Here is a 25,654-nt window from a genome sequence, read left to right on the forward strand (position 1 = left end):
TGTTATAGCGAGGGTTGCCACGTTTAATATCTCCCAAATTCCTGCTCCACCTACACCACCGGAAAATATCGTGAATGAACAGGACCGTCAAATGCAACTGCAGTACGAGCAATGGCTAAACCATCAGCATCAAGTGTTATTACAGCAGTTGAAGTATTACGAAACTGAGGTACAAAAGCTGCGTAAAATACGAAAAGTAAGGATAGAATGTTTTTATGTTGCGGCGTTTTCGTTTTTGTAGCCCTCTAAACGATACAGACGTGCTACAGTTAAACTATCCTGATTTTACAGTCTCTCAATAGCAAACAGCGACAGTTACGGAAGTCTGGCAACGAGTTAACGGAGAATGATGCGGCCGAGCTACAACGTATTTCCAGTGAACAAGCGATATTACAAAAGCATTTAGACGCGAGTCGCAAGCAAACCCGTCAGCATGGTATGCTGATACAGGAATATCACAGTAAACAACAACAGAGACAACCTCAGCAACAAACCAATGAACCATGTTCACCATTAATGTCGCCTTCTCAACATTCACCGATGCATAGTCCTGCTGCTCTCGTTTCTCAAAGCCCAGGCCCTGGAAACGTTTCAACAAGTATGATACAACATTCACCGGCAACTCCTATCATCCAACATAGTCCTAACACACCCTTGTTGCAACACAGTCCTGGTAATCCACAGTCTGGAAATCCAGGAACAATGTCGCCACATAATATGCAACAATCTCCTAGAATTAGTACTCCACACTCACAGAACGAAGAAAGCCCCTTTAGTCCTGGCGCCATGCCGTCGCCAGGAATGTGTGGTCCTTCGGCAACTCGGATGACATCTCCGCAGCATCGTGCGATTATCAGTGGAAGGCTTGCAACTAGTCCGGGTGCTTTTACTCCTGATACGCGAAATACGCAACAAATTATCGGTGAACAAGGAGTCAGAGTTCACGGTCTCTCTCAACGTTTCGTGCGTCCACCCGCCGTTGGAGAACCCGGACAAAGGCCCAGGATGCCGTTGCAAGGGGGGATCGTATACGGACAACGTTCCCCTCTTGGAAGTCCACAACCTAACCAACAATCTCTAATGAATCAACAACAACAAATGCTTCAAAGACAGCAAATTATTCAACAGCAACACGAGACTACTTCGATTCTTCAAGATGGACAAAATGCAATGACTCAGCGTACGCTGCAAATAGCACAACAGAGACAACAATTGTTGCAACAACAACAACAGCAACAAATAGCTCAACAACAGAGGCAACAATTTCTGCAAATGCAACAACAGCAACAGCAACAACATACGATGCAGAAACCTCCAAGTTCTCCAATGGTGTCTCAACCTGCTAATTCTCCGAGTCCCCAGCTCCATCAACAAATGCAACAGAACTATGGACAACCTCCAAGTTCTCCCATGCCTCGTAGTCCCATGGTTCAGCAAACTATGGGCTCACCTATGCTGCAACAGCAGCTGAGTCAAACTTCACAACCTCCCAGTCCTATGAACACAAGGATTCATCCACACCCACCCAATTCGCCAATGATACCGCAGTATCAACCACCAAGTCCGATGTCGCGTAACCATCCGTCAACATCTCCCATGCTCCAACACCAGTTAAACAACACTCATCATCCTCCAACGTCTCAGCCTCCTAGTTCTCCTATGCCACGTAGCCCCATGGTCGGTGGCTCACCCATGCAAATGCAAAGAAGACAATCTACTGGAAATAGTCCAGCGATGCCAGATCGACCACAAAGCGTAGAAAATCCAGGAACACCAAGAACACCGCACACTCCACACACACCACATACACCACATGGCTCTTACACGACTCAAACTTCGAATAATCACACAGCACCAAGTGATCAACAGCAACAATTACAACATCAGCACCAATCTATTCAACAAGAGCAGTCGTCTGCAACGGATCACACGAATAGGGGCGGAGGAAATCCACATAATCCACTAAATCCGTTGCCTTTTGGACGATTTGGATATATTAAGCTTGGGTTGAGAGGTGGTTCTCCTATGTGGTCTACTAAACCGGAGAGTAGTAAAGGGAAGACTTCCGAATCGCATCTTTTAAATATGGACGAGAAACCGAACACATCTGTGGTTGTTCACAGGAAAACCGGCATACCGCAATCAAAAATTAATTCATTGGTATGCGCTGATTATAATGACTTTGATGACGACTCGCATACTCCACCTCAAACTCCACCAACAAGTTTAGAAATCAAACAAACCACTTCGTTATCAGACAATGGACCTCTAACATTGGGTAGTCCGAGCAGTAAGATGGAGCCGATACCTGATACTACTGATTATGACGACGACAAAACTATCGTAAATACAGAAGTGACCTTGAGTTCGACAGCCCAACGAGACAGCGACGATATTACTGTTATAGATCAATTTGGAGACTCGGAACTCGTAGACGTGATATCAGGAACGTTGGAAGGTGATATGCAGGAGGAATATGTGCTTTTTGAGCCAGGAATGGTCGTAGACTTATCAGCAGATAGCAATGATTCTCTTTGTCACGCATTGGTTAACGAAAGTAGTCAAGGACACGACTTAGTGCAAATATTAGAGATAGAAAATCCCGAATCTCAGACAGATGAACCGATGTTGAGTGACGAAGATTTAGTGCCCTCTCATACGAGAAACAAGAAAGGTCTGAGACTTGATATAGTAAGAACTTTACAATCTGGGAAAAGATTGGTAGCAGTCACAGATACTCCAGAATCGCCTGATCAGGAAGAACTTCGCGTAGACCCGTCACCCGGATCTTATATGGACCAATCGCCCGAGCAAGACCTCATGGTGTCTTTCGTTAGCGAATCCGAGGTAGTAATTATCGATCCCAGTACAAAATCACCTGAGGATAATTTATCTAAAGAATCATGTGTAGAGGAAATAGATAAAGTTGATACCACTAGCGTTTCTGAAACATCAAAGGAAAATGCTATTGTAGAAAATGCTGCTGAAGATCAATCAAAAACACAAAAAGAATCAAAACCAAATAGGAGTCCTACGTCGTTTGTGTTCTCTGACAAAGTTCTTTACAATCAAATCCCTCCTTCGAGTATACATCATGCTAACATTGGCGTATCATCTACATGTAGATCTATAGCTTCTTTTTCAGCCTCTTCGAATATAAGTGTTAGTACCGAAAATACGAACGCTATCACCACATCTACCAATGTAATGATAGCGACAGATGCAACTATTAAATCAACTCCGATATTTACAACATTAAGCATAACGAAAGAAGTAGTGTCTCCTTCTTTTAATAATCAAAAACAATTGCCATCAACGATGGCGAGCATCGTGGCGGATGCCAAAATTGCTGCTAAACTTAGTCAGACAGCTTTGGAGAATATCGTGGTTAGCTCACAGCAAAATATTGTCAAGACCGATGCCTTAGCTCGAATTAGTTCACAAAATACGGAGATTCTTAGGCCTCAGATTACAAGTACGGAAAGAACCATGTCATCAGTGGCTAATATACAGAATGATTTCACTAGTTTTGTGCAAAGTATTGCCACAAGTGCAATGGACGGATCAAGCAATCCTACGAAGTTGGTTTTGAGCGTGCAACCGACGTCTGTCACGCTATCGACACCAAAAATGTCCATACCTGATCTTCCTAAGAAAGAAAATGGAAATAACTCTGTTACTGTGTCAAAGGAGAATAAATTGGAAATATTGGATAAAAGCTTGAAAGTAAAAAATGATAAAGATGAACCTGATCATTCGACAAAAAATTCAGAAGAATCCAGTGTAGATACTTTGAGTATAAGCATACCTACAAGTGTAACGGTTAGTCAAGAGTTAGCTATCTCTGATGATAAAAAAAATGATCCTTTGAATACTACTGATGAATTGGAAAGTATGCTTGAAGCTATCCATAACCCTGCTGAAAACACCATAAATAGGGAGAATTCTCATACAGAAAACAAAACAGATACCGCTTCTTCATTGAAAAGGATATCACCAGTCACAGATGATTTATCATTGGTGAATATTTTGGAGAATGATTCAGAACCAGTTGAAAATGAAAATAAAGAGGAAAGTATAACAGCTTCTGAAGATCAAAGAATGAGTATTAAATCCAAAGGAATTGAAACCAGCATTGTAGAAAATACTAATATGAATGTCCCTCAGAAAGAAAAAAAACATAATGAATCGTGTACAGAAATTGACACCAATAAACCTTATGTACAGCATTGCCTCAATGAAGAGAAGAGTATAATGGAAGAATCATCCGAAGATATATTGGACATGTTGCATAACATCATATCCTCTAAGCCAGAAATGGCTAACAGCGAAATGCTTCAGGAAGACAGATCCAGAAAGTCTAGTATGATGTACGAATTACCAACACCTTTAGATACCTTGCCTCTGAACATCCTTCAAGACCCTTTAATGGATCTAGAACAAGAACACTCTGACAATGAACACCTCTTGTCAAACGAGAACAAAGGACCAAAGGTACAGAAAGCCAGTCCACCTCCTGTAGAACCTGCCCCTAAGAAAAGCTCGCCAATCCCACACCAGAGTATTCCGTTAGTAGCGAGTACCATAGCGCAGTTACAGAAATCCACAACGACAGTGCCGCATCTTTCTCCTCTGTCGAAACCCACAGAACTGACGTCAAATGTCGCCAATGTGTCGCACCAGCTGAGAACGTTACTTTCTTCTCTACAGACGAATCATTCGCAAAATTGTTCGACCGTAAATCAAACCGCCATCGTGACAATGGTATCCTCAGCGATCTCAGGGCCAAAAGTAGGGAACATACTATCTACGACCACATCCACGCCAAACTCTGTAAATAATCTACACAGCAGCACGAACGCGCGACTACAGACCTCAATGACCACGTCTCATTCTACTAGCACGAGCAAAGCTGAACTAGAAACCACGACGACCAATTACACCCCGCATACAAAGGAAAGTACAAATTCTACAATAAGCGTTGTTTCTACTTTGTCTAAGGTTACTCCCTCGGAACCATTTTTACGAGTTACATCCAGCGGAGTACAGTCGCAAACTAGTGGTAGTCTGTCTCTACAAACGTCGTCCGTGATCACCCCCAGGCCACCGACCAATTCAGGTATTTCGATTACGTCAAACGCAATGTTAAACGCAATGTTAGCTGGTACAAATTCAGCGAAATCTTCTATGGCTGGTCATCGAACGAATACAGCTCCTACGCAAGCAAGTAACTTATTGAGCTCGGTGATGGCAACTTCTGTACAACGGACCCAGAATCTCCAAGCGATCCTGCAAGTAAGTTCAGGCTGCTCCTCGGCATCTTCTCGCGTGGTTGTGAATGCCACGCCAACGACAGTTACAACATCCATGCAATGCGTCAGAACTATCGTACCTCCTATAGTCACTGCAAGCACCAACAATATTAACGTTACCACCAGTATACTCCAGTCTACCCTGTCTCAAACACCGACTCTTTTGCATTCTCAGCTCACTTCTGGCCAGAGCCAATACAAAACAACCAGCCATTTAGAGCACACTAAGAACGCTGATCTTGAGAGACTGGCGCAGAGTACACCATCAAAGAAGGAGCCAGAAGAATCCAACTGCAAACCGCAATCGGCTCTTGAAAAACCGCCAGCTACTAGATCCGAATTGGAGATAACCAAAAGCTCTGCTGGTTCTCACAGAATTGAGGAGTCCCAAAATGTATTGTTGAAGCAACTGCTACAGAACACCGCGTGTGCAACGACTACTTTGTGTTCTGGTTCCTCGCAAGGCCCTAGTTTACCATTAGTACCATCTTTGGAGGCGCAATTAGCGAGGCCCGTGCCGCCAACTCCGTTCTCCGTGTTACCACCTTTATTGAAGGAGGTACCGGCACCTAAAACTACTAGTAATAAACAAGTTTTAAACAGGGAGACGTCGTTCTTGTCGCAATCAGTTACACCTTTGAAAGTGCAAAGTCCACCGACCAAAGAAGAAACACCGAAACCACCTCCGCCGCTAACAACTTCTGCACCAGTCTTGTCTCAACAACGCGTGGCTGACACATTTCCAAAGCAACAGATAACCACTCAGCCTACGAAGACCACTCCTGTTTTGACTCAAGCAAACCAGCAACCAGCAATGACAGTAACCAAGCAAGTGCCACCACCACCACTTACAAAGGCTTCGGAAACAACAACTCCCATAAAACAAGAACCACCTAGTATTACCCAACCACCACCTAAACAAACGAGCGATGTTATCGTTAATAACACTGTTACAATTCCACAACAATGTGTTGTATCAACTCCAATAACCGTGTCACGAGTGGTATCACATGCAAAACCAGTGATTACAACGATGGTTGGCAAGAGTATCCAGTCCACCACGCAGGTATCGAGTACTGTCCAAGCCACACAGCAACCATTGACGACGGTTACGACCGTGCAGCAACCACCACAGACACAAGCACAGACTCAATCCCAGATACCAGTTACCCCGAAACCCATTGTTTCGACCCAGCAACAACCCCCACACGTAAACACAATACCGCCATCAGTGCCTCATACGGTGTCTCACACGGTGGGCCACCATGCCCAGGCGTCACAGGGTGCAAATGCACAACACACAGTGCCTTTAGTGGAAGTCAAAAAGGAAGTTCTTGATGAAGTTCTATCTAGCGGTACACCTACCCAATTAACCGATACCAAAGACTTTCTTACTGCCAAAGAGGAGCTTATCGATGGATCAATTGACGACAAAACTGGTATGTAATGTATAATTTATCACCTTATTATATCTGCCCCACCAAGAATACATACGCATAAGTAATTAGAAATCTGAAACTTGTATGTGATATAATTTTAATGTTAGTATCTTTGCTTAGATAAATCTCAAAAGAAATTTAGTTCTTTATTTTTAATAACTCTTTGATATATTTCAATTTGAGAAAGAATATACACACACATATTTTCATGAAAATTACAATTAATATTGTAACAACAAATACATACACTCCATTAGGTTTTATTTCTATATGAAGATAAGATCGTGCTTGCACGTGTATAATCTCGCAGATCTCAAGAAGTTGAAAAGGCGACAGTATCAACAGAAAAGGAAGCAAAGCCAGGGGAAGGATGCGACGGCAGCACCTCAGAAAAAGCGTGCTAGAAAAGTGTCCCGCTTAGACGAGGATTATGACACGTTCATTGACAATTTAATGGCACAATTACGGCAACTTCAGCCAATGGCAGTATTAGAACCACTTCTAGGCAGAAATTATGGCGTTTGTCCTATCTTTGGGTCGGGAGATCTAACGAAAATCGGCAGTCAGAAAGATTACAACACCAGAACAGGAGATTTAGTTGGTTCATACGGATCTGCAACATTGCCGGGTGTATCTGATCACTACAACACTCAACCATTTGGTGAATTGGAACCTTTACCACCCCAACAGCCTGCTTCTACTCAGAGGGGATTTTACGATCAAGAATTTCCACCTCTTAAATTGGATGATTGTAAGCATTTAGGTGAAAATGGAAGGAGAAAATGGACTTGAAGAATCTTTTGGTATTAAATACCTTAAAGTAGATCCTATTTAAGTTCGCCATTAATGCTCAGTATATCTATTCGCATTATTCATACAATTTAACCGTTTGAGTCCCAGAGGCCATTGAAAAAACAGAGTCGAAAAATCCCGTACAGCGTTTTTCTCAATCGATTGCGAAGAGAAACAAGCGGCACAATAGCGCTCGTCATATTCGTTACTTTATGAAATACATCTATATTATTATATATGCGTACTATTAGTTTATAAATATTTCAAGTTTTGTTCAATAAAAATTATTGTGAAAATAACAATGAAATACAAAATACCATTAGTCGTTCGTAGCGTTCAAATGTACTGACTTTTCGACAGCGCGATTTTTTAATTTTTTAAATTTAAACAGCGCGATCGCGCTGCTTGGGACTTAAACGGTTATATATTATTCATTTAATATATATATCTCTATTTAGCACTACTCTATTTAATACCTCAGTCTTTCTTAGTTTTTTATTCTATCCATTTTGAATTTATTTTTACTGAGCTTAAATCAGTGGCTAAAATCATGTACCGTAGTGAAAAAAAAGAATTAATACTCGTATGTCAACTATTTAACAATAACTAAGACTGTAAACATACGGTAAGCGGTAAGTGGGAAAACAAGTGATGACACAGTTGATGACAATTTTGCGATTTAACAATTATCGCATTCTGTATGTTCACGGCCTAAGAAAGTTTGAACTCGAGCGTCTGAAATTTTAAGATTGTTTAATTAAAGTTTAGGATCGTTAATGCAAGTCTCATTGCTCTGAATACTATCAACCGAGTCCATCTTTTCTTTGATTTCTGTTATTTGATTTTTCTTATATAAGAGAAACTAATAATATTGAATTTTTAGCTGACGATAAGAAAGAAAATTCCTTGTCAATGAACCGTGATGTCGATTCTCCTGACACGATAGTCAGTTCATCTTCGCCCGAATGTGTCATTCCGGAATTTATACATCGATTCCCGGGTTTGAGGTTGATTGAAGAGGAGTCGGACGAGGAATCAGATTGGCTGAAACGAGTGTCACCTGTGATACCTTTAATCTCACCAATACCGATTAGATTGAAACCGACGTACGTCGGTAAAGACATCGCAAAACAAGATAAAGAGAATTTAGGAATACCACGGTGCGTAAGCAATACATTATTTTACGTATCGTGTATGTATAAATTATTCGTTTGAGAAGATGTTCGTTGATATTAATAATTTATATAGGCTCGGAAAGTCACCTCCAATACCTTTGAGGGATGGAAACGTAACAGTTACATTAACTTTGAATAGTCAGGCTGCAGACGACATTATGGGAGTACTTAAAGATTTGGCTAATATCTTAAATATAGCTCCTCCCACTGGTTACCAGATCGTAGAACGTACTACCACTCCCCCTAGTCAGAAATTAGGTCTTTATAGAATCAAGGGAAAAGATGGTAAAGAGGGAGGTGTGTATTTCAATGCAATACAAATTACTAACAAAGGTTTTTATAATTTTTATTTATCTCTTTATTATTAAACAAGCAAATGATGTCATAATATACGTCTGAATTTTCAGCTCCAATTGATATACAAAGTATTTTGAACGGCGCCGCCAAATTCTGTCGTCATTGCGATGTTGTGATATTGAATAGCTTAATAAGAAAGAAAGTATCTGATTTACCATTTTTAAGTAAGGAAGAGGCTGAACCTGGTGATGAATTATGTTTCTGTTCAGCAGCCTGTTACATGCAATTTGCGCTTATGCATAGAACACCTTCGAACACGCAAGATAAGGTAACCATCTTGTATGTTAGAATATTATGATAAAGGATATATGTACACCCGTGTCTCAATTTACGCGAAGTATCCGTTCCACGTGGATTCGTTTTACACGATTTTCAATCGCGTAAATGAAGTCTATCAGTACAAAAGAAAAAATATATACATGTATGACGGCTAGCACAACGTAATGTACTTTTATTCTTATCTCATACAGCACTGTTTCAACATCGGCAAATAAGTTACTGCATACACTTGTTACTTTTGAGACTTCTAGGAAAATTTTTATAGATAGATTTTTATAGATAGATTTTCTGGCCACGTGAATTGTGTTATAATTTACCGCGTAAATTGAGAGTCGAGTATATATATATATTCAAATTTATATTATATCACTAACGTTATGAATAATTTAATAGTGATCTAACATATTTCTTCGTTCATTAGGCTGCAACTATAGTAGACCATCTATGTCATAAAGTAGATACTAAGATATTGGATGACGATTTCAAGAAAGGGAAAAAATATGTGGTCAAACAGCCGGTGGATCATGTTGAAAATATGGAAATTGATCAGACAGAAAAGGAAACCGAAGTGAGGATAAAAATGGAGAAAGAAGAGCAGGACGTCATCGAGACGAAAGAGGAAATCACAGAAGAGAAACGGCCAAAGAAACATTTGGCTATGGAAGAGTCTATAACTGAACCGACTGAGATACAACCACCTGTAAAAATATGGAGAGGTCTACGATATAAGACGTGGTCTGTTGGCTTGATGCAACCTTCAACCAAGTACAAAAAACCAACCGATAAAGAAATTACAGAAGTACGTACATGGATATCTTGAAATAAGGTTTAAATATGCGACTTAGCGTAACATAAGTGTAAAATATAATTCATTTTTTAGATGCTTTTCCGAATGGGGGTAACCGTGGTACCTGCCAAAACGGAAGACAGTCGACGATGCATGTTTTGTCACAGTCAAGGTGATGGTACAGCCGATGGTCCCGCTAGACTTCTTAATTTTGATGTTGACAAATGGGTGCATTTGAATTGTGCCCTTTGGTCGGAAAATGTATATGAAACTGTAAATGGTGCCTTGATGAATCTCGATACCGCTTTGCAACATAGTCTTGTATTAAATTGTATTGTTTGCGAGAAACCGGGAGCTACCGTAAAATGTTTTAAAATGCGCTGCACCAACGTGTACCACCTTGGCTGCGCTGTTAAAGATGGCTGTGTTTTTTATAAGAATAAGGTGAATACCTTAACAATATCATAAACTTATTACGAACCGTGAAGAAATATAAAACTCACCGATATTTAATATAATTTTCAGAGTACCTATTGCTCTCAGCATGTACAAAAAAACGAAAAAGATAACGAATTAACCACGCTTTCCGTGTACAGAAGAGTGTACGTGAATCGTGACGAGAATAGACAAGTAGCAGCTGTGATGCATCATTCGGAACACAATCACCTGCTGAGAGTTGGAAGTCTGATATTTTTAAGCGTCGGACAACTGCTTCCACACCAGCTTGCCAACTTCCATACCCCAAATTACATATACCCCGTCGGATACAAAATCGTTAGATTTTATTGGAGCATGAGACGGCCAAACAAACGCTGCCGTTACGTCTGTTCTATCCATGACGTTTCCGGTCGACCCGAATTTCGCGTCCTGGTGCAAGAACCTTCACAAGCGGATGTTGAACTTCGCGACGCTACTCCTCGCGCTGTTTGGAGCAGAATACTCGAACCTCTCGCTGAGCTACGAAGATCAACGCACAGCGTCCAACTATTTCCGCGTTACGTTTCCGGCGAGGATTTGTTTGGACTTACCGAACCAGCGGTCGTCCGTGTTCTCGAAAGTCTTCCAGGCATTGAAACTCTGACCGATTACAGATTTAAATACGGTCGAAATCCCTTATTAGAATTACCGTTAGCGATCAATCCCACCGGCAGCGCAAGAACGGAAGCTCGTCTTCGCAATCAGCTCCCTTGGAAGAGGCCTCACACGCAGCGCACAGGCTCATCGGCCCGAGCAGCCTTCGTTCCAACCGCGACTGTCGCGGGCGAAGTGGCGTGCCCCTATTCCAAACAATTTGTGCATTCGAAGAGTTCTCAGTACAAAAAGATGAAGCAAGAGTGGCGGAACAACGTATATCTGGCGCGCTCCAAAATCCAAGGTCTTGGTCTTTATGCCGCGCGTGATCTGGAGAAACACACAATGGTCATTGAATATATCGGAGAAATCATTCGTACTGAATTGGCCGAGACTAGGGAAAAGCAGTATGAAGCAAGGGTAGGTTTCTCTTTAGTTGACTAGCGTGTATCAGAGAACAATGCTATAAATAATATAAGGTGTACGATACACTTTTGATTTTATACGTGTTATACGTACTTGCTTAAGGGAGCGAAGAAAAGGAATTAAGGATTTGGTTGAAAGCAATTTTAGAAATATATTTATTACAGAATCGTGGTATTTATATGTTTCGCTTGGATGAGGAGAGAGTGGTCGATGCCACGTTGTGTGGTGGTCTCGCAAGGTACATCAATCACTCTTGTAACCCAAATTGTGTCGCTGAAATCGTTGAGGTTGAACGTGATCTTAGAATCATAATCTTTGCAAAACGGAGAATCTCACGTGGCGAGGAGGTATGTTATCTTTTGATTCACGCTAGGTAATCTTGTCATAATTAATTTAAAAAAGAAAGAGATTTATATAACATTGTTCCTTGCAGCTGGCATATGATTACAAATTCGACATCGAGGATGACCAGCACAAGATAGCATGCGCGTGTGGCGCTCCTAACTGCCGCAAGTGGATGAACTAAAAAGCTCGATCCACCGTTGTTATTGTTACTACGTTATTGGGTAGGTTTTACATGAAGAAAAAATTATATATATATATTATATATATAATAGACACATTATTTAATTTGTAAAGTGCCATTGCAGTTTGACTAATTGATTCATAGTGAAGTTGGTGCTATGCCATCACAACATTCCTCCAAAGTTGTACAATATTAGTTTTACTTTACAAAACATAGAAACATTGATCGCTTGTATATTACGGGCACTCTTTAAGAACGCGACACAAAGTAATTGCAAAAAAAAAAATAAATTTTATGGGTCGTGTGTATGTATACAGGAAGTTTGTATCTTTGTATGTTGAGTAGAGTCAACGTTTAGTTGACCGATATTGTAATATAAATCGTTTATTAATTATTGCATACACATTGCACTGTATCTGTAAATAAGTAGAGATCCATGTTATTTTGAATCACCAGATGAATTATGTAAAGTAACAGTATCTAATTTAGAATTATATACGATTATGACTATATATATATTTCATTATATGATAATAAATCCGTACAAAATCTACTGATCTATTTCGTTTTTGTAAATACCTTTTTTTTGTGTGTAATTCGATCTATTAGCGTTTAGTAGATAAATAATATAATCGTCGTTCTATTTCAAGTCTTTTACCATGATAAATATTAGCTTCAAAGTCGCAAAGTATTTATGCATTTTAATAAATCGTAACAATTCAAAAGACTTCTAAATCCAATCTAGAACTACAAATTACATCAGAGAAACTATTTCTTCCATTGTCAAATAATATCTTTTTGCATAAGCAACTTATATATAAATTGCGAATTCATATGCAAATCCTGTATATATCTTTACTGAATCTACAAAGATTTTAAACGTAATTGTACGTAACTACAGTGTAATGCAATGACATAATGTAAAAGAGCCAAATTTATTCTTTAGCAGCAAATTACATAGAAATCAATTTTCATGAAATAATTTTATAGCAAAATATTGAAGTTTCGACTTTAACGTATTATTTATCAGGTAACAAGAGAAATATTTATGAAATTGTACATTGCATTTAATTTGTTTAATTTGTAACAAAAGGATGTATAAGGAGAAAGTAGTTTAAGGAGAGAGGAATAAAGAAGAAAAAACACAAAACGAGAACAGATCACGTTCACAATTTTATTTTCGTAACTGTAAAATAATATTTACAAAGGAATATATATATTTCATGTACGTGAAGTACACAGTCGTCTTCAAGTTTCGGTTAGTATAAGAAAAAGAGATACAACAAAACTAAAATAATATGTACAATGAGTATTTAACTGTAAGAATGTGTCATGATTAGTTTATACAGAACAAATTATGTCTGACGATATCTTTGAGACATTTGATTGTGCAATTGAATATAAAAAGGGAGAAAAAGATAAAAAAAACTGACAAAATCTTCGATAAACTTTTCGTATTTGTAAATGTAGCTACTGTATGAACACTCGGGACATAAATCAGACAGAAAGAGAGCAATACAATTACGCAGTATGCAAAAATATGCAATAATATACAAAACAAAACAAAAAAAAAGAAGCGAGTAGTGACGTAATCGGCGAAATATATACGAACGTAAATGCGAAGAAGAAATACATTGTAAGAAAAAATGTATTTTTAAATGCGATTCTTTGGCATTTATGCACGATATTATTGTAAGGCGGTCTAAACGTTACAACACCGTGATCTATGTACAATTTAAAAAAAGTAACTATCACCTTAAGCGTAAAAGTAAGTTTGAAGACAAGGTACAACGCTTATAAAAAAGAAAATCACTTGTGTAGATTACTATCGAGGACTCGGACAGCAATATTGCGTTTGTGAAGTTCATTATGTATATGAAAACAAAGTCGGCTTTTCGCAGATTTTATAAATTCGTACTCGATTGGTATACTGCGCAGTAAAACCTATATTCTAATTGTATATTGTATATTCTTTCTAACACAATGATTAATCGAGCGAGAATTTTTCGAGTATTTTATCTAACAAAAGAAAAAAAAGGATGAACGAGAAATATATATATTACATATATATATAATATAAAAAATATATATAATATATTATATATATATAATATATTATATATATATATATATAATTATATATATATGTAAGAAAAAGCTTTATCACGTTGAGCGATATCTTTTGCTTTTAATATAGTACAATTGTAATGGCAATCCATGCAACTTGTCCTGAACTTCATGTGTTTATTAAATTTCGTAGCTGATAGTTGTATATTTGTGTAAAAACGTTTTACTCGATAATCCCTTAACGTAACATTAAGTTTCCTTGATCGATGTAACGAGCGATTCTCGAGAGAGTAATTGATCACTTAGATTTCTTTTTTTTTTTTTTCACAGCATTTTTCCTTTCCAACCTTTGATCTTTCGCAACAAGATCAATTAGAAAATCTTCGTTAGGTAAGACTTAATCGAGATGACGTTAGTACCAGTTTGTAATTAAATCTTGAGGCATGTCATAATTTTAAGAATTAAGTTGTAATAAATTTGTTTGATGATAATCTGTAACTTTGTTTCTTCAGGGAATTTCATTTCAATCAAATATTTTATCCTCTATCGCGATTAAAACAAAAGTATCCTATGATTAAAATTGCATTCTTTAATCAGTTCTGTAATAGTGGAAAATGATCTTGAGAAATTTTCCAGCATTTCCATAATACTTTTCAACATTACTTTGTTTCACATCTGATAACAGATTTAGTTGATAATTCTTTTGGTGCAAAATAAAGATTCTCTTAAATAATAGATGCCTACTAATGTAACAACTAGGAACAATGAATTCCAACGTTGACAAATTTTCATTAAAAAGAAGAAAAAAATTTTAACGTTACTTCTGTGCACGTTGAAACAGTTTTGGCGATGGTCTGCTGTCTTCATTCACGATGACACTGGCTCAATCCTGTTGCATGCAATAAATTAATAAAATCATTAAACAAATATAAAATAATATATACAGTACAAGTGAAGTTCTAACATATATATTTAAAGAAATCGAAGTGTATAAGAAAAATGAAGTCAAATTTTGTACATTAACACGAAATCTGTAGACGATATAATTAGACTCATTTTTAAATTTTCAAAAATAATTGAATTGAATTTGTATTAATACTACCTAGTAGCAAAATTTTCTCTTCTGAATACTTTATACATTTTAAATATACTACATATATGAAAGAAAATATTAGTTTCAAATGAATTTCTTTTCAATATAAATTATATAAAGTTTGTATATAAATAGTTGCAATTTTATTCCTTTCATGCTTACTGGTGCAACTCTACAACTGAAGATATATGAGAAGTATTAAAGAAAAGTATTACAAAGCAAATTAATTGTATAGAGTGCATAGTTCATGCAATTGTAATAAATACTGGTAATAATATTATTGATTTCATTTTGTATAATAATTGTTCGTAGTAACGTTATTAAGCCACATACTATCACATCAATAGCACATACAGTGCTCCCATTTCTTTCATAAATGATATACAAATAAGAAAGCTAAACATAATATTAATGTAATACTAGCTACCAGAAGTACCATTAATTTTGTGCATGCGGAAAATATTGTGACGTGCAAAATAAGGCAAGATACTGTGCAATATCAATAAAAAAATACGTATCATGTACACATAGTGTATTAGTAAAGTATCTACTGGTATTTAAAACTGTGGGATTATGTATGAAAATTGCGAATCTATTTAATTTGGAGACTGTTTATCTTTATTGCCATTAGCTTTATATAGTTTATAATAATCGTTATATTATCCACATATAATACAGTTTTATGTACAAGGGGTCTAGTGTACACTATGATTAGATGTAGTGAACGACTTCTTGAGAACGATACAAAAGAATGGTATTTAATAAATAGTAAACAGATAATATCAAAGCGACTACCTACAATCAAAATACAAAAGTAACGAAATAGAGTTTTTACTGATTTATGCTTAAGAATTAATGTATTCGTACTGAGCAGCAACATGATTTACAGGAACCATATCTAAAAACGCTAATTCGACTAGTCAATGAACAGATTTGTTTTGGTGTTCTCTAAGAGAGAAATTTCATTGGAATGCTTGCAATCGATTAATACAAACGTTATACTAAAAATCTGCTAAACTTTGTTTAAAATAGCTAAACTTTGTTCAACATAATCGCACAAAACCATGTATTTTGATTTCTTTCTCTCTCTAACTGAATGGTAAGAAATTAGTAAGTCCTAATACTGCTTTTTCCAAGAGTATAGAAGAGTATCGCTTGATTAAATTCAGAATACAGGCATAAAATAATTACGTAACACTTGCAAGAGTGCCTTTTCTACCATAAAATAAATTATGTGTATAGCTAGTAACTATAAGTAATATCAACAATATATAATCAGTTTAAAAGAAACGTATCAATTGTTCAAGTACTATAACATATTAACCATAAGTATTATCAAAGAATTACATTTTGCACGATATATAACATATAAATATTATTTTTATATATCAATAAAAACCTATTATTTTTCTAAAAATCATTAAAACGCTGAAAGAAGCACCAAGTCAGTTACGTAATACTTTTTATGCAAGAACAATCGTGTGTATACATATACATATATTCGTATATATGTACAAGGTATACATATACATACATGTATATATATATATACGTTATTGGATAATTTTCATTTAAAAAGGCTAGAATAATTTCGATAACTTGCTACTTGTTATGCACCTAAACGTAAAGTCGGAACAGTGATTAGAATAAGGTGAGGCCCTACGGTAGTCCTTATCTGCGATATTTTTATGCCGAGAAACGAAGGACTCGATTTCTCTCGTGATTTTTTCTTCCACTTTTATGTTTTTACTCTCCGTTTTATTATATTCGTCGTTGTCGACTAAAACTACCGGAATAACGTTGTTCCATTCGTATCAACCAATTTACCAAAAAACCGCAAAAAGCAACAGCGCGCGATCACAGAAAAAACACATGCACGATGATTCACTGGCTTTCCTCGATCGCGAGGATCGGGCACACGCATAAATCGATCACGCAAAACACATGGAAAAATCGGTGGATGCGGATGAATTGGAATACAAAGACGCGAAACGTATTCGCGGCAAATATACCAAATACAAAAATATATCGTACATTTACGCGTGTAAAATGGCTGATACAGAATTTTCGTCGCAACTGAACAGCTTCGAGCCGGGAATACGCGCCTAATTAGATTTATATCCAGTCTTTAATTTCATAATACATCGCCGTATTTTTAACATATCATCCAGCTTATCAAATCGCCTTTGTTGAAACCAACAAATGAAAACTGGAAACGACGGCAAAACAACACGCCGTTCTCAACTACCTTTCATTTTTCTCCTCTCGTTTCCAACAAAACGTATGTACCTTTCACTACTTATTTCGATTAGTCTCGTTTATTAGAAAATAAATACATCTATTCAACCTTTAAATAAATGGTCAACAACACGTGCAGAATACCTTGAAATTTCGCGGTATATCCCATCCTTGACATTAATGATCTATAAAAATGCTGTACGCGAGACTCTTCGGCTGATAAAAAGGTCTAGGTCCTTAGGCGGTAAACAAAAAAGACAATGGAAGTGGCGATTGATCATGGAGATATATCGAGAACAGTCTGTCGTTACATTCTACTGTGAGTAGCACACAAAAATAAAAAGGAATAAAAAGAAAAAAAGAAATATGTAAACATAAGAAAATAAAAGCAAATGCACCCACATAATGTGTTACCCTTGGCGAAACTTTCTCGAAATAGCAAGAGAAGAGGACATATTACTTCACGCCACCTGTTACCCGACATAACTAGTTAAATACTTGTTATAAAATTGTTAGCAGCGAACTGAAAAGCGGAAAGCATGAGGGAATGCTTGTGTAAGATTACTGGTTTCTTCCATTTTTACGTACGAAGATAGACACAGTTTGGTATAGCAACAAAATACCGTACAATTGTCTTCTTTCCTTTTTTCTTTCTTCTGCTTTTTGATGGCGTGATTTTACAATTTCGTTTAGGTCACTTCTGTACAATATTATGTCACTCTTAATACAGAAATGTTCGATCGAGTTTTACGATACATTTAAAAATCGTATATGTAGCTGTTTGTCCTCTGTACAGATAGATTTACGTTCGGATGAATTAAACGATGGTCACAGTTTATGAGTATCGTTCCGGCCAATGGAATATTGTTCTATACATAACTGGTCTTATCTTCAGTCAAGGCACGAGTCTTGAATCGGGCCTTGCCAAGTCTTTGTCAACGCTTTAACAAACTACTCGGGTATAATTAGTGAACCGTTTACACTATTACTGCGTTAGGTGCGAACCCTGACCCAATCACCAGTTTGTTAGCCGGTCTCTCGCATGGGCGCTTAGAACAGCAGCTTTCTATATAATGAATATGAAGTTCAACAACGACATAGTCATTAAAATTTGGAAACAAGAAAGCAAGAAAGTAAACGGATATCAAATAATATTACGATAAGAGGGAAAAATAAACGATTTAACGATAAAGATCGAAATGGCTGCTGTAGCAGAACGCCGAACGAATGCTAGCACTACCGGTTTGTTTTCTTTTAATGGCCGCTGATAAGTTTACGATTAAATATAGTAAAAGAGAATGGTGAGTACACGATACGCGCGCGCTCGCGCGCAGCAAAGTACAGTACTTAACAAGTGATGCGTCGAATACATCGTTAGGTATTTTTTCGTTAATATTCTCTGCCGAATTTCAGCTGTTGCTTCTGCCTGCGTGCGCAGGTCAGATCAGACCACACATGCTGAAAAGACACCCATCACACGTCAACCAATGTCCCCGCCGTAGTCCTGACCGTTTAGCAGATTACGGTTGTAAATGGCAGCCCTGTAACTGTACCTATTTATGGCTGGCCGATCAGGAACGGGCGGCGGTATCAGTGCCACTTCGGAGTTCAGCAAGGCCCCGCTTCCCTCATCCACCTCGCCGATACTGCTCTCCACCAGCGACGGTTCTACCTCCGTGAATGCCAACCTGGATCGTAACAGGTACGCGTATGTTTTATACCTCTTCAGCTGCAATGATAAACACGCGAAAATTTAGAGATGTCACGTATGGGTATCATTAAAAATTGTCTTAATAGTTAAGCGGCAAATTTCATTAACCTGGAATGCCTATTAAAACCATACGATATTAGGAATAAATTGTTCTCGTGTAAGTAGCTGTTGATTAACGTAGAAGTGAAAAGAGGTCGACGAGAACTGGAATACGAGAACAGCACACTGATATTAAAGTTATGTAACTGGTTCAGAATGAGGGAACATAAAATATAACGCGGTGAAAGTACCGCGAATTTTCTTTTTCTCATCGGACGTTGTGCAATTCGAGCTTCGATTCGATAAAATATTCTACGAGATGCAGCCAATGAAAACCAATTCTATCGCGTTCTAAGAATTTCTAGAAATCTCTACGCTACGCCTACCGAAACATCTATTAATGTAATCAGAGATACTTAAAGAATTTTTAACATACATAAAGAGAAAATATTTAAATGATATTATAAATTATAAACAACTAATTTCTTTTTAAGAAAAAGGTTGATAACGGATACTATACATTACCTCGTGATGTAAGTAGGCATCTTTTTCCTTATAATTCTGTACAGTGAGAGCCTTAGCTCCTCTCTCAGGCGGATGTCGTCTGTGCTCCTCCAGTTCAGTCTCCAATTTGCTCACCCTCTCCTCATGGTCCCGTAACTGTTCTCTCTGACAACACGTCAAAAAAATCCAACAAACCGTCATTTAACGCGCAACCCACGATGGAAGAAGAATCACGAGACAGAATCTATCTTTCTACTTTTTTTTTTTTTTTTTTTTGTTCGTTTAAGACTGGTATTAATTTAATACGTTTTTTACACTACACTCTGTACGACGATTCTAATTCTGCTGTCCGAATCTCGAGTACGAGAACTTAGAGAACGGAGTTCGCTTCGGGGATAGTAGAGGAAGGCTTGCAAATAAAGAAACAACGAAGACAAGATTATATTCGTTTGCGTGGCCGAGCAGAAGAAACCACTTTTCTTAATCTCTTCGATCTTACGAACACTACTCACAGGAGATAATTTCGTGTGGCTACACGGAAGCAGAGGCCGTTGAAATTTTCGCTGAGAACCCACCGCTCCTGCTAGTGGCTGGCAAGAAAAACTGGCGCAAACGAAGTTGATCGTGTCTATCCACGACTGCAGTTCTTTGGAATCACTGAAAATATTCAGTCTCAACTCGTCATACCGATTCACGTTATTAATTACGATACAACGATTTAATTTGGTAAAAGATAATTACCTCGTTTGGAAGAGATACTCTGCTTGATCAGCAGTCTGTAACCTGAAGACGTGTTCCTTCTTCGTGTAATCGGACGCTTTGGTGGCTAACGCGTGATGAATGCGTATCGCGTTGTGCAAACTATCGTTACGGAAGCCATGCTCGTCTTTGTGCAAATATAATACAAGTTCTCTCAATGTACAATAATACATCTTCCAGCCGCGTTTGCCGAACGGTGCTAAAAAAACCAGTTAAATAACATTTGTATTTCGTTACATTGCAAAATATACGGGATACGCATTAGAAATATCAATGAACGATATTTGAATTTCAAATAATTACGAGATGCAGATGAAATTAATCGACATGGCTAATAATTGTCGAGTCACTACAGCGCGATTCTTATTTCTTAGATCATGGCACATATTTGAAATTATTTGAGAAAGAAGATGTATCAGAGATCATATAAAATGCATTACTCTTCTTCCCGTTGGAATCGAAGCAACATTTCCGCATAACGTATCCTTTCTTAAACTCCGTAGCACCCGTAACATTTGGCACGTCGAGAAACGGATTTCCGGTACCAGATATCGCTGGACCGTCACCCTGTTGGATCGCCTGATTCGCAGTTTCATCCCCTTCCTCGTCTCTGAACAGCCAATACATCCCACTATATTATAGTATCTCCACGAGTATCTTACAATAATAGGAAAATGTTATATTTAAAAATTCGATGAAACTCACAAGGCCCATTCCAAGGGGAACGATTTGATGGCATTGTAAAGCTGTTTCAGCACCTCTCTGGGGAAGTTATCGCCGTCGTTCAGTTCCGAGAGGTTCTCGATAAATTCGTTACACGACATCTTTCTACCGATATTCTGACCGTGTAAGTCGGTATTGAGCAGCATTATGGCGCAGGTTAAGGTATGAACAGCGTCTGAAATTAACGAAACAAGCGAGTAAATAAATATAAACCATCGGCGTGTACAAGGATGCAACAGAATTGAATGTTTACCCTGAGAATTAAATGCACCCGGATTACAATCGAGAAATCGCTTGGAGAAATGTACAAGAACCCTCTCTCTTTCCTGGGTCTCCCCAGTCAAAGAGAACTGGGCAAGGAACTTTCTGAGAGCCACGTCCAGCGTGTCCCGTTCGAAGCTGAAGTATCTCAAGTATTCTTCGGCTACCGCTCTACTAAAATCGTTGCTGCAATGCCCAAACGAGACAACATCTTATAACATCTTCAAAACAATTTCAAACATGAATTCGCCAAGGTAAACCTTGGTATTCCGCTCAAACATGCTTGAACCTTCTGGGAATATTTGTTAAACTGATATTATTTATAGACTCCAAATTGAAATAAAAAACGAGTCAGTTGATTGGATTATTGGTAGGTGAATTTCTAAAATACGATCATTCTCCCAGAAGTGAATTAGATTTCGTTTGATGCGAACTGCGCTGAGAAGTTGCAAAATAAAATTAGGCGTTTTACAATCATTGCCGATCACAAGTATCAGAGACCTGTTCTCTTACATTCTCGGCTTACATTTATCGAAAAGCTCTAATAAATTTTACTATAATAAGTATTTTACATCGTAAGATATATATGCGAAGATATAATGCGAATCAAATGGTACATCTACAATGAAATAGTTAAAAAATAGATAGTTCTTTGGTTTGAACGTTTGGAACGATAAACGAATAATAAACCTAGACCCGACCGAGATTATTCTGAAAAATCTCATAAAAATTTCAGGTCGTTTCTTTAGTCCGTAAAGTGTGTACGTACTTTTTGCTAAGATGTCTAGAGACGTCAGACTTTTTGAAGCCGTCCAAGGAGTATAGCCTCTTGGCCAATCGAACTGCCGATGGTAGGTCCACCGCTTTCGGACTGTAATGGAAGCTGTGCAAACTTTCGATGTCGCTCTCTTCGTCCGCAGACTGCGGCGGTGATGCGCCTCCGTGCTTGTCCTCGTAGTTACCGATGTTCAGAGCTTCGTTCTCGTCCTCGCTCTCCTTCAGCTCCTACGGAGAGGAAATATAAGATGAAAGAGATAAAGAACAAAATGGGCACGTAAAGTAACACCCATTTTGCGGTCACATTTTGACACCGATACGACTCTAACAGGAATGACACGACCACTTCCAGGAAATATATTGTACGCGAGCAGAAATATCGAAGTAAGCGTGTAATTTTATAAATTTATTTACGTTACATCAAAGAAATCTCGTGCTATGCCGCGAAGGAGAATTCCAAGAATCTTTCTCTTCGCTACTGTTTTAGATTTTGCGATTTTACGAACTTCGTGCAAGTCGATATATTTATAACATTGTTTTCTTCTTACGAGTCAATACGATAAGTAGTAAAGTTGCGTGTTTTAAGAAAGAAACGGATAGACGTGAGTAATAGACATATTGATAGACATTTCGCAATGACGATTTACGACGGGAAAAGGACTTGCACTTGTCTCTTATCCAAGATCTTCTCCTGAACCAATCTCAAGCTTCACCTCTCGAACCTATATTCCCGAGAACCGTAAAGATTGTAAAACCGAATGAACGAATGTCGTACCTGATATCCGACGAACTCAGGCGTGGTATTGCCAGTCGGCCGTTGCACGGTGTTCTGCGCGGTGGACGTGGGCACGAGTTCCGGATTGCTGAGATTACCCCGTCGCCTATTCTGCCTGGGACTGGTGTTCCTCGCCGCGGTGGCGTCCTTGTCCGGCCCCTTCACCTGTATCACTATCCTATGCTCGGTATTCTCCTGCGCCGGTGTATACGCGTTCGACGCCGGTGGTACAGAAGCAGCCGCCGCTGCCGCCTTCAACCTCCTCTGCGGTGGCTCGCTGGCGAGTATCGTCGAGTCACTGTCACTCGGATCACTGACCATCATGATATCGCGTGCACTGAGTATGTCCATAGTTTCCTCGTCGTTGTAGTCGGGACTGGACATGTTGCTGATAGCCTCGGACTGGCTGAGATCACCGTTGGTGGGATGAAGGCCGGAGGCCGAGGAGGTGGTCCCGTCGCCGGAGGGGCCCAGGGCTGAGGCGCTGGTGCCCGTGGGTACCGGCGGTGGGAACCTACGGGATCCAGAATTGGAGGACATGACGGAGGACGAGACCGAGGTAGGGGAGGTTGGCGATAAGGATCTTTGGGGACTAGTTCCCTCCGTCGAGGAGCTACTCGACGAAGATTGCGAGGAGCTGCCGTTCTGACAGCAGGAGGTGCGCTCCGAGGCGGACGGCGAGCTAACTGGCGCGTTGTACGTCCAGACGATTCGATCGCTGGACAGACCCTGGCCGCTGTCAGGTCGAGTGTCCAACAGGGTGTTCAAGCTGGACGTGACGTCGTCGTCAATGTCAATGTCCACCGCGCTCATTGACGGATCCTTTTGGAATTGCAAGTGGTCCTCGGAGCGCGAGGTGCGAACGAAGCCGCTCGAATAACCGAAACTCGCGGCATTTTGTTTGCTAGTATCGCTCTGGCCTGGACACTGGCCGCTCTCACGTTTGCTGATCCCGACCGGTGAGGTGCTGGCCGAATTCGAACCGGTACACTTGTAAGTACGGTGATGGCCCAGCATCTCGTTAGGACTGGTCGGTACCGAGTTATGATGGTGGTGATTGTGGTGATTATGGTGATGGTGGGTATGATGATTGTTGTACCTCAGCGAGTCGACCTTCTTCTGGTGCTTCGGGAGCAGGCCGCTGCTCTGCTGCGTGCGCGACAGGTTCAGCATTAGATCGCCGGTCATCATGTACGCTTCGAACCTGCATTCATCGCGTTATTCGTTAGTTATCTTAAGCTTGTATATCGGTGAGGTTTGATCTAGCTTTTGTCTGCTGATACGATTGATTCTACTGAAAAAAGGAAATCGATAAGACGGAGAAGCGACACAGCTGACCAAGTCTTCGATCATGCGTTCCTTCTGTCTGGTGATACGAGTAATCGTAGTTGAAAGGGAAAATTGACGAGGAAGAGAATCTGTACAAACGATCTGTACAAACGTGTATATTCATTCACGAAAACGGAATAAATTCCATTTGGTGAAAGGTTCGACGCTTCTCCGAGATCTACCGGTATACACGTTACGAATACCATGAAAACATCGTAAGAGAAAAAGAAAATGTTAAAAAAATCGCGTAATACTGTTCAGAAGCTTTCTCTCTTGAGAAAAAGAATCCCATGAAAAAGAAATTCCCTACCTAGGCGTATTCTTCTGCCTGGAGAACTTGTCGCCGGAGAGAGGCTCCCATTGGGCACGTTCTTCCTCCTTGAAACTATCCACTGGCGGAAGTAGCGCCTCTAGTTCAGAGGATCCGGAAGCGTCACTGTAGGATCCGTTGCTTCTCGTCGCATACTGTTTTGCGGCAGTCGGTTCCTGTGGCGAGCCACCCGGAAGTTCCGGTGTTCCTGGCTTTCTTGGTTCCATATCTTCGCCGTTACCCGATGACACCGGCCTGGGGTTATTCGGGAAGGTCATTGCCTCGTGAGAGATTTTGGTCGAATCCGTCTCGTCGCATGCCGGCTGTCCCGGTGACAACAGCCGACGCACGTGAGCTTTTATTGCAGGATCTGAGGAAATTACGTGGCTATCTTATCCGCTGGCTTCGATAATCGCGATTATTCTGTTCAGCGACTGTTCTGAGACGAGAAGATTACTCATCTTCTGATTAAAGATATAGATTTATAGATAAAGATTAGATTTGTCATCGAAGCAATACATTTTATCAATTTTCAGAAAGTTTCAAAACTTTCGTAAGTCGCTGCGGATTGTCGGCCGAGTTGTGAGTTTCCCACTCTGTTATGACTTGTCTGTTGGGTTTTTTGGTTTGATAAATGCGTCGGTGATATCAGGAAGTTGTTTCAGATCAGAGGAATTAAAAGGAAGAATTACATGTTTTGTGTGTTTCGTCGATTCAACACGGGTATCTAATGGATAAAGATTGTGAAACTATCGTGACAAGTATGTCGGTGCTTCAAATTTGCTGTTGTTTCGACTGAAAGAAACTCGAACGAAGGGTGATGTTATTGGTTTCGTATGAATAATCCCTAGGCAACATTTTACATTATCGTAAAAGAATTGTGTTTAAGTTTGCGATTAGAAAT

At 39.1% G+C, this 25,654-nt stretch overlaps 2 protein-coding genes across 23 annotated transcripts in view; one reads left to right on the forward strand and one right to left on the reverse strand.

Annotated features, from left to right (window-relative positions):
• The window catches only part of LOC117230805 (histone-lysine N-methyltransferase 2C-like), a 28,500-nt gene extending 14,760 nt beyond the window's left edge, over window positions 1-13,740 (forward strand). For 11 of the 14 annotated variants that reach the window (XM_033488596.1, XM_033488595.1, XM_033488597.1 and 8 more), the window contains 11 exons: window positions 9-196; window positions 292-6,751; window positions 7,062-7,502; window positions 8,427-8,703; window positions 8,792-9,051; window positions 9,126-9,343; window positions 9,776-10,153; window positions 10,235-10,585; window positions 10,667-11,632; window positions 11,803-11,985; window positions 12,072-13,740. In XM_033488596.1, the coding sequence (XP_033344487.1) occupies window positions 9-196; window positions 292-6,751; window positions 7,062-7,502; window positions 8,427-8,703; window positions 8,792-9,051; window positions 9,126-9,343; window positions 9,776-10,153; window positions 10,235-10,585; window positions 10,667-11,632; window positions 11,803-11,985; window positions 12,072-12,164 (9,815 nt within the window). In that variant the 3' untranslated portion in view covers window positions 12,165-13,740. The remainder of the gene's footprint in view (window positions 1-8; window positions 197-291; window positions 6,752-7,061; window positions 7,503-8,426; window positions 8,704-8,791; window positions 9,052-9,125; window positions 9,344-9,775; window positions 10,154-10,234; window positions 10,586-10,666; window positions 11,633-11,802; window positions 11,986-12,071) is intronic. The other 3 variants (XM_033488601.1, XM_033488609.1, XM_033488599.1) reach the window with 2 other exon arrangements.
• A 553-nt stretch (window positions 13,741-14,293) lies between these two features.
• Window positions 14,294-25,654, reverse strand: part of LOC117230422 (PH and SEC7 domain-containing protein 2) — an 81,349-nt gene continuing 69,988 nt past the window's right edge. For 4 of the 9 annotated variants that reach the window (XM_033487857.1, XM_033487862.1, XM_033487863.1 and 1 more), the window contains 10 exons: window positions 24,751-25,120; window positions 23,112-24,315; window positions 22,329-22,564; window positions 21,552-21,745; window positions 21,281-21,473; window positions 21,016-21,185; window positions 20,558-20,774; window positions 20,329-20,473; window positions 19,838-19,981; window positions 15,920-19,291 (listed from right to left, as the gene is read on the reverse strand). In XM_033487857.1, coding sequence (XP_033343748.1) covers window positions 19,043-19,291; window positions 19,838-19,981; window positions 20,329-20,473; window positions 20,558-20,774; window positions 21,016-21,185; window positions 21,281-21,473; window positions 21,552-21,745; window positions 22,329-22,564; window positions 23,112-24,315; window positions 24,751-25,120 — 3,122 coding nt within the window. In that variant the 3' untranslated portion in view covers window positions 15,920-19,042. Of the gene's footprint in view, window positions 15,121-15,919; window positions 19,292-19,378; window positions 19,478-19,837; window positions 19,982-20,107; window positions 20,226-20,328; window positions 20,474-20,557; window positions 20,775-21,015; window positions 21,186-21,280; window positions 21,474-21,551; window positions 21,746-22,328; window positions 22,565-23,111; window positions 24,316-24,750; window positions 25,121-25,654 lie in introns of those variants that run through there. The other 5 variants (XM_033487859.1, XM_033487866.1, XM_033487861.1 and 2 more) reach the window with 5 other exon arrangements.

Source organism: Bombus vosnesenskii, unplaced genomic scaffold (genome assembly GCF_011952255.1).
Source record: "Bombus vosnesenskii isolate JDL3184/JDL3185 unplaced genomic scaffold, Bvos_JDL3184-5_v1.1 scf7180000013267, whole genome shotgun sequence".
NCBI classification, from domain to species: domain Eukaryota; kingdom Metazoa; phylum Arthropoda; class Insecta; order Hymenoptera; family Apidae; genus Bombus; species Bombus vosnesenskii.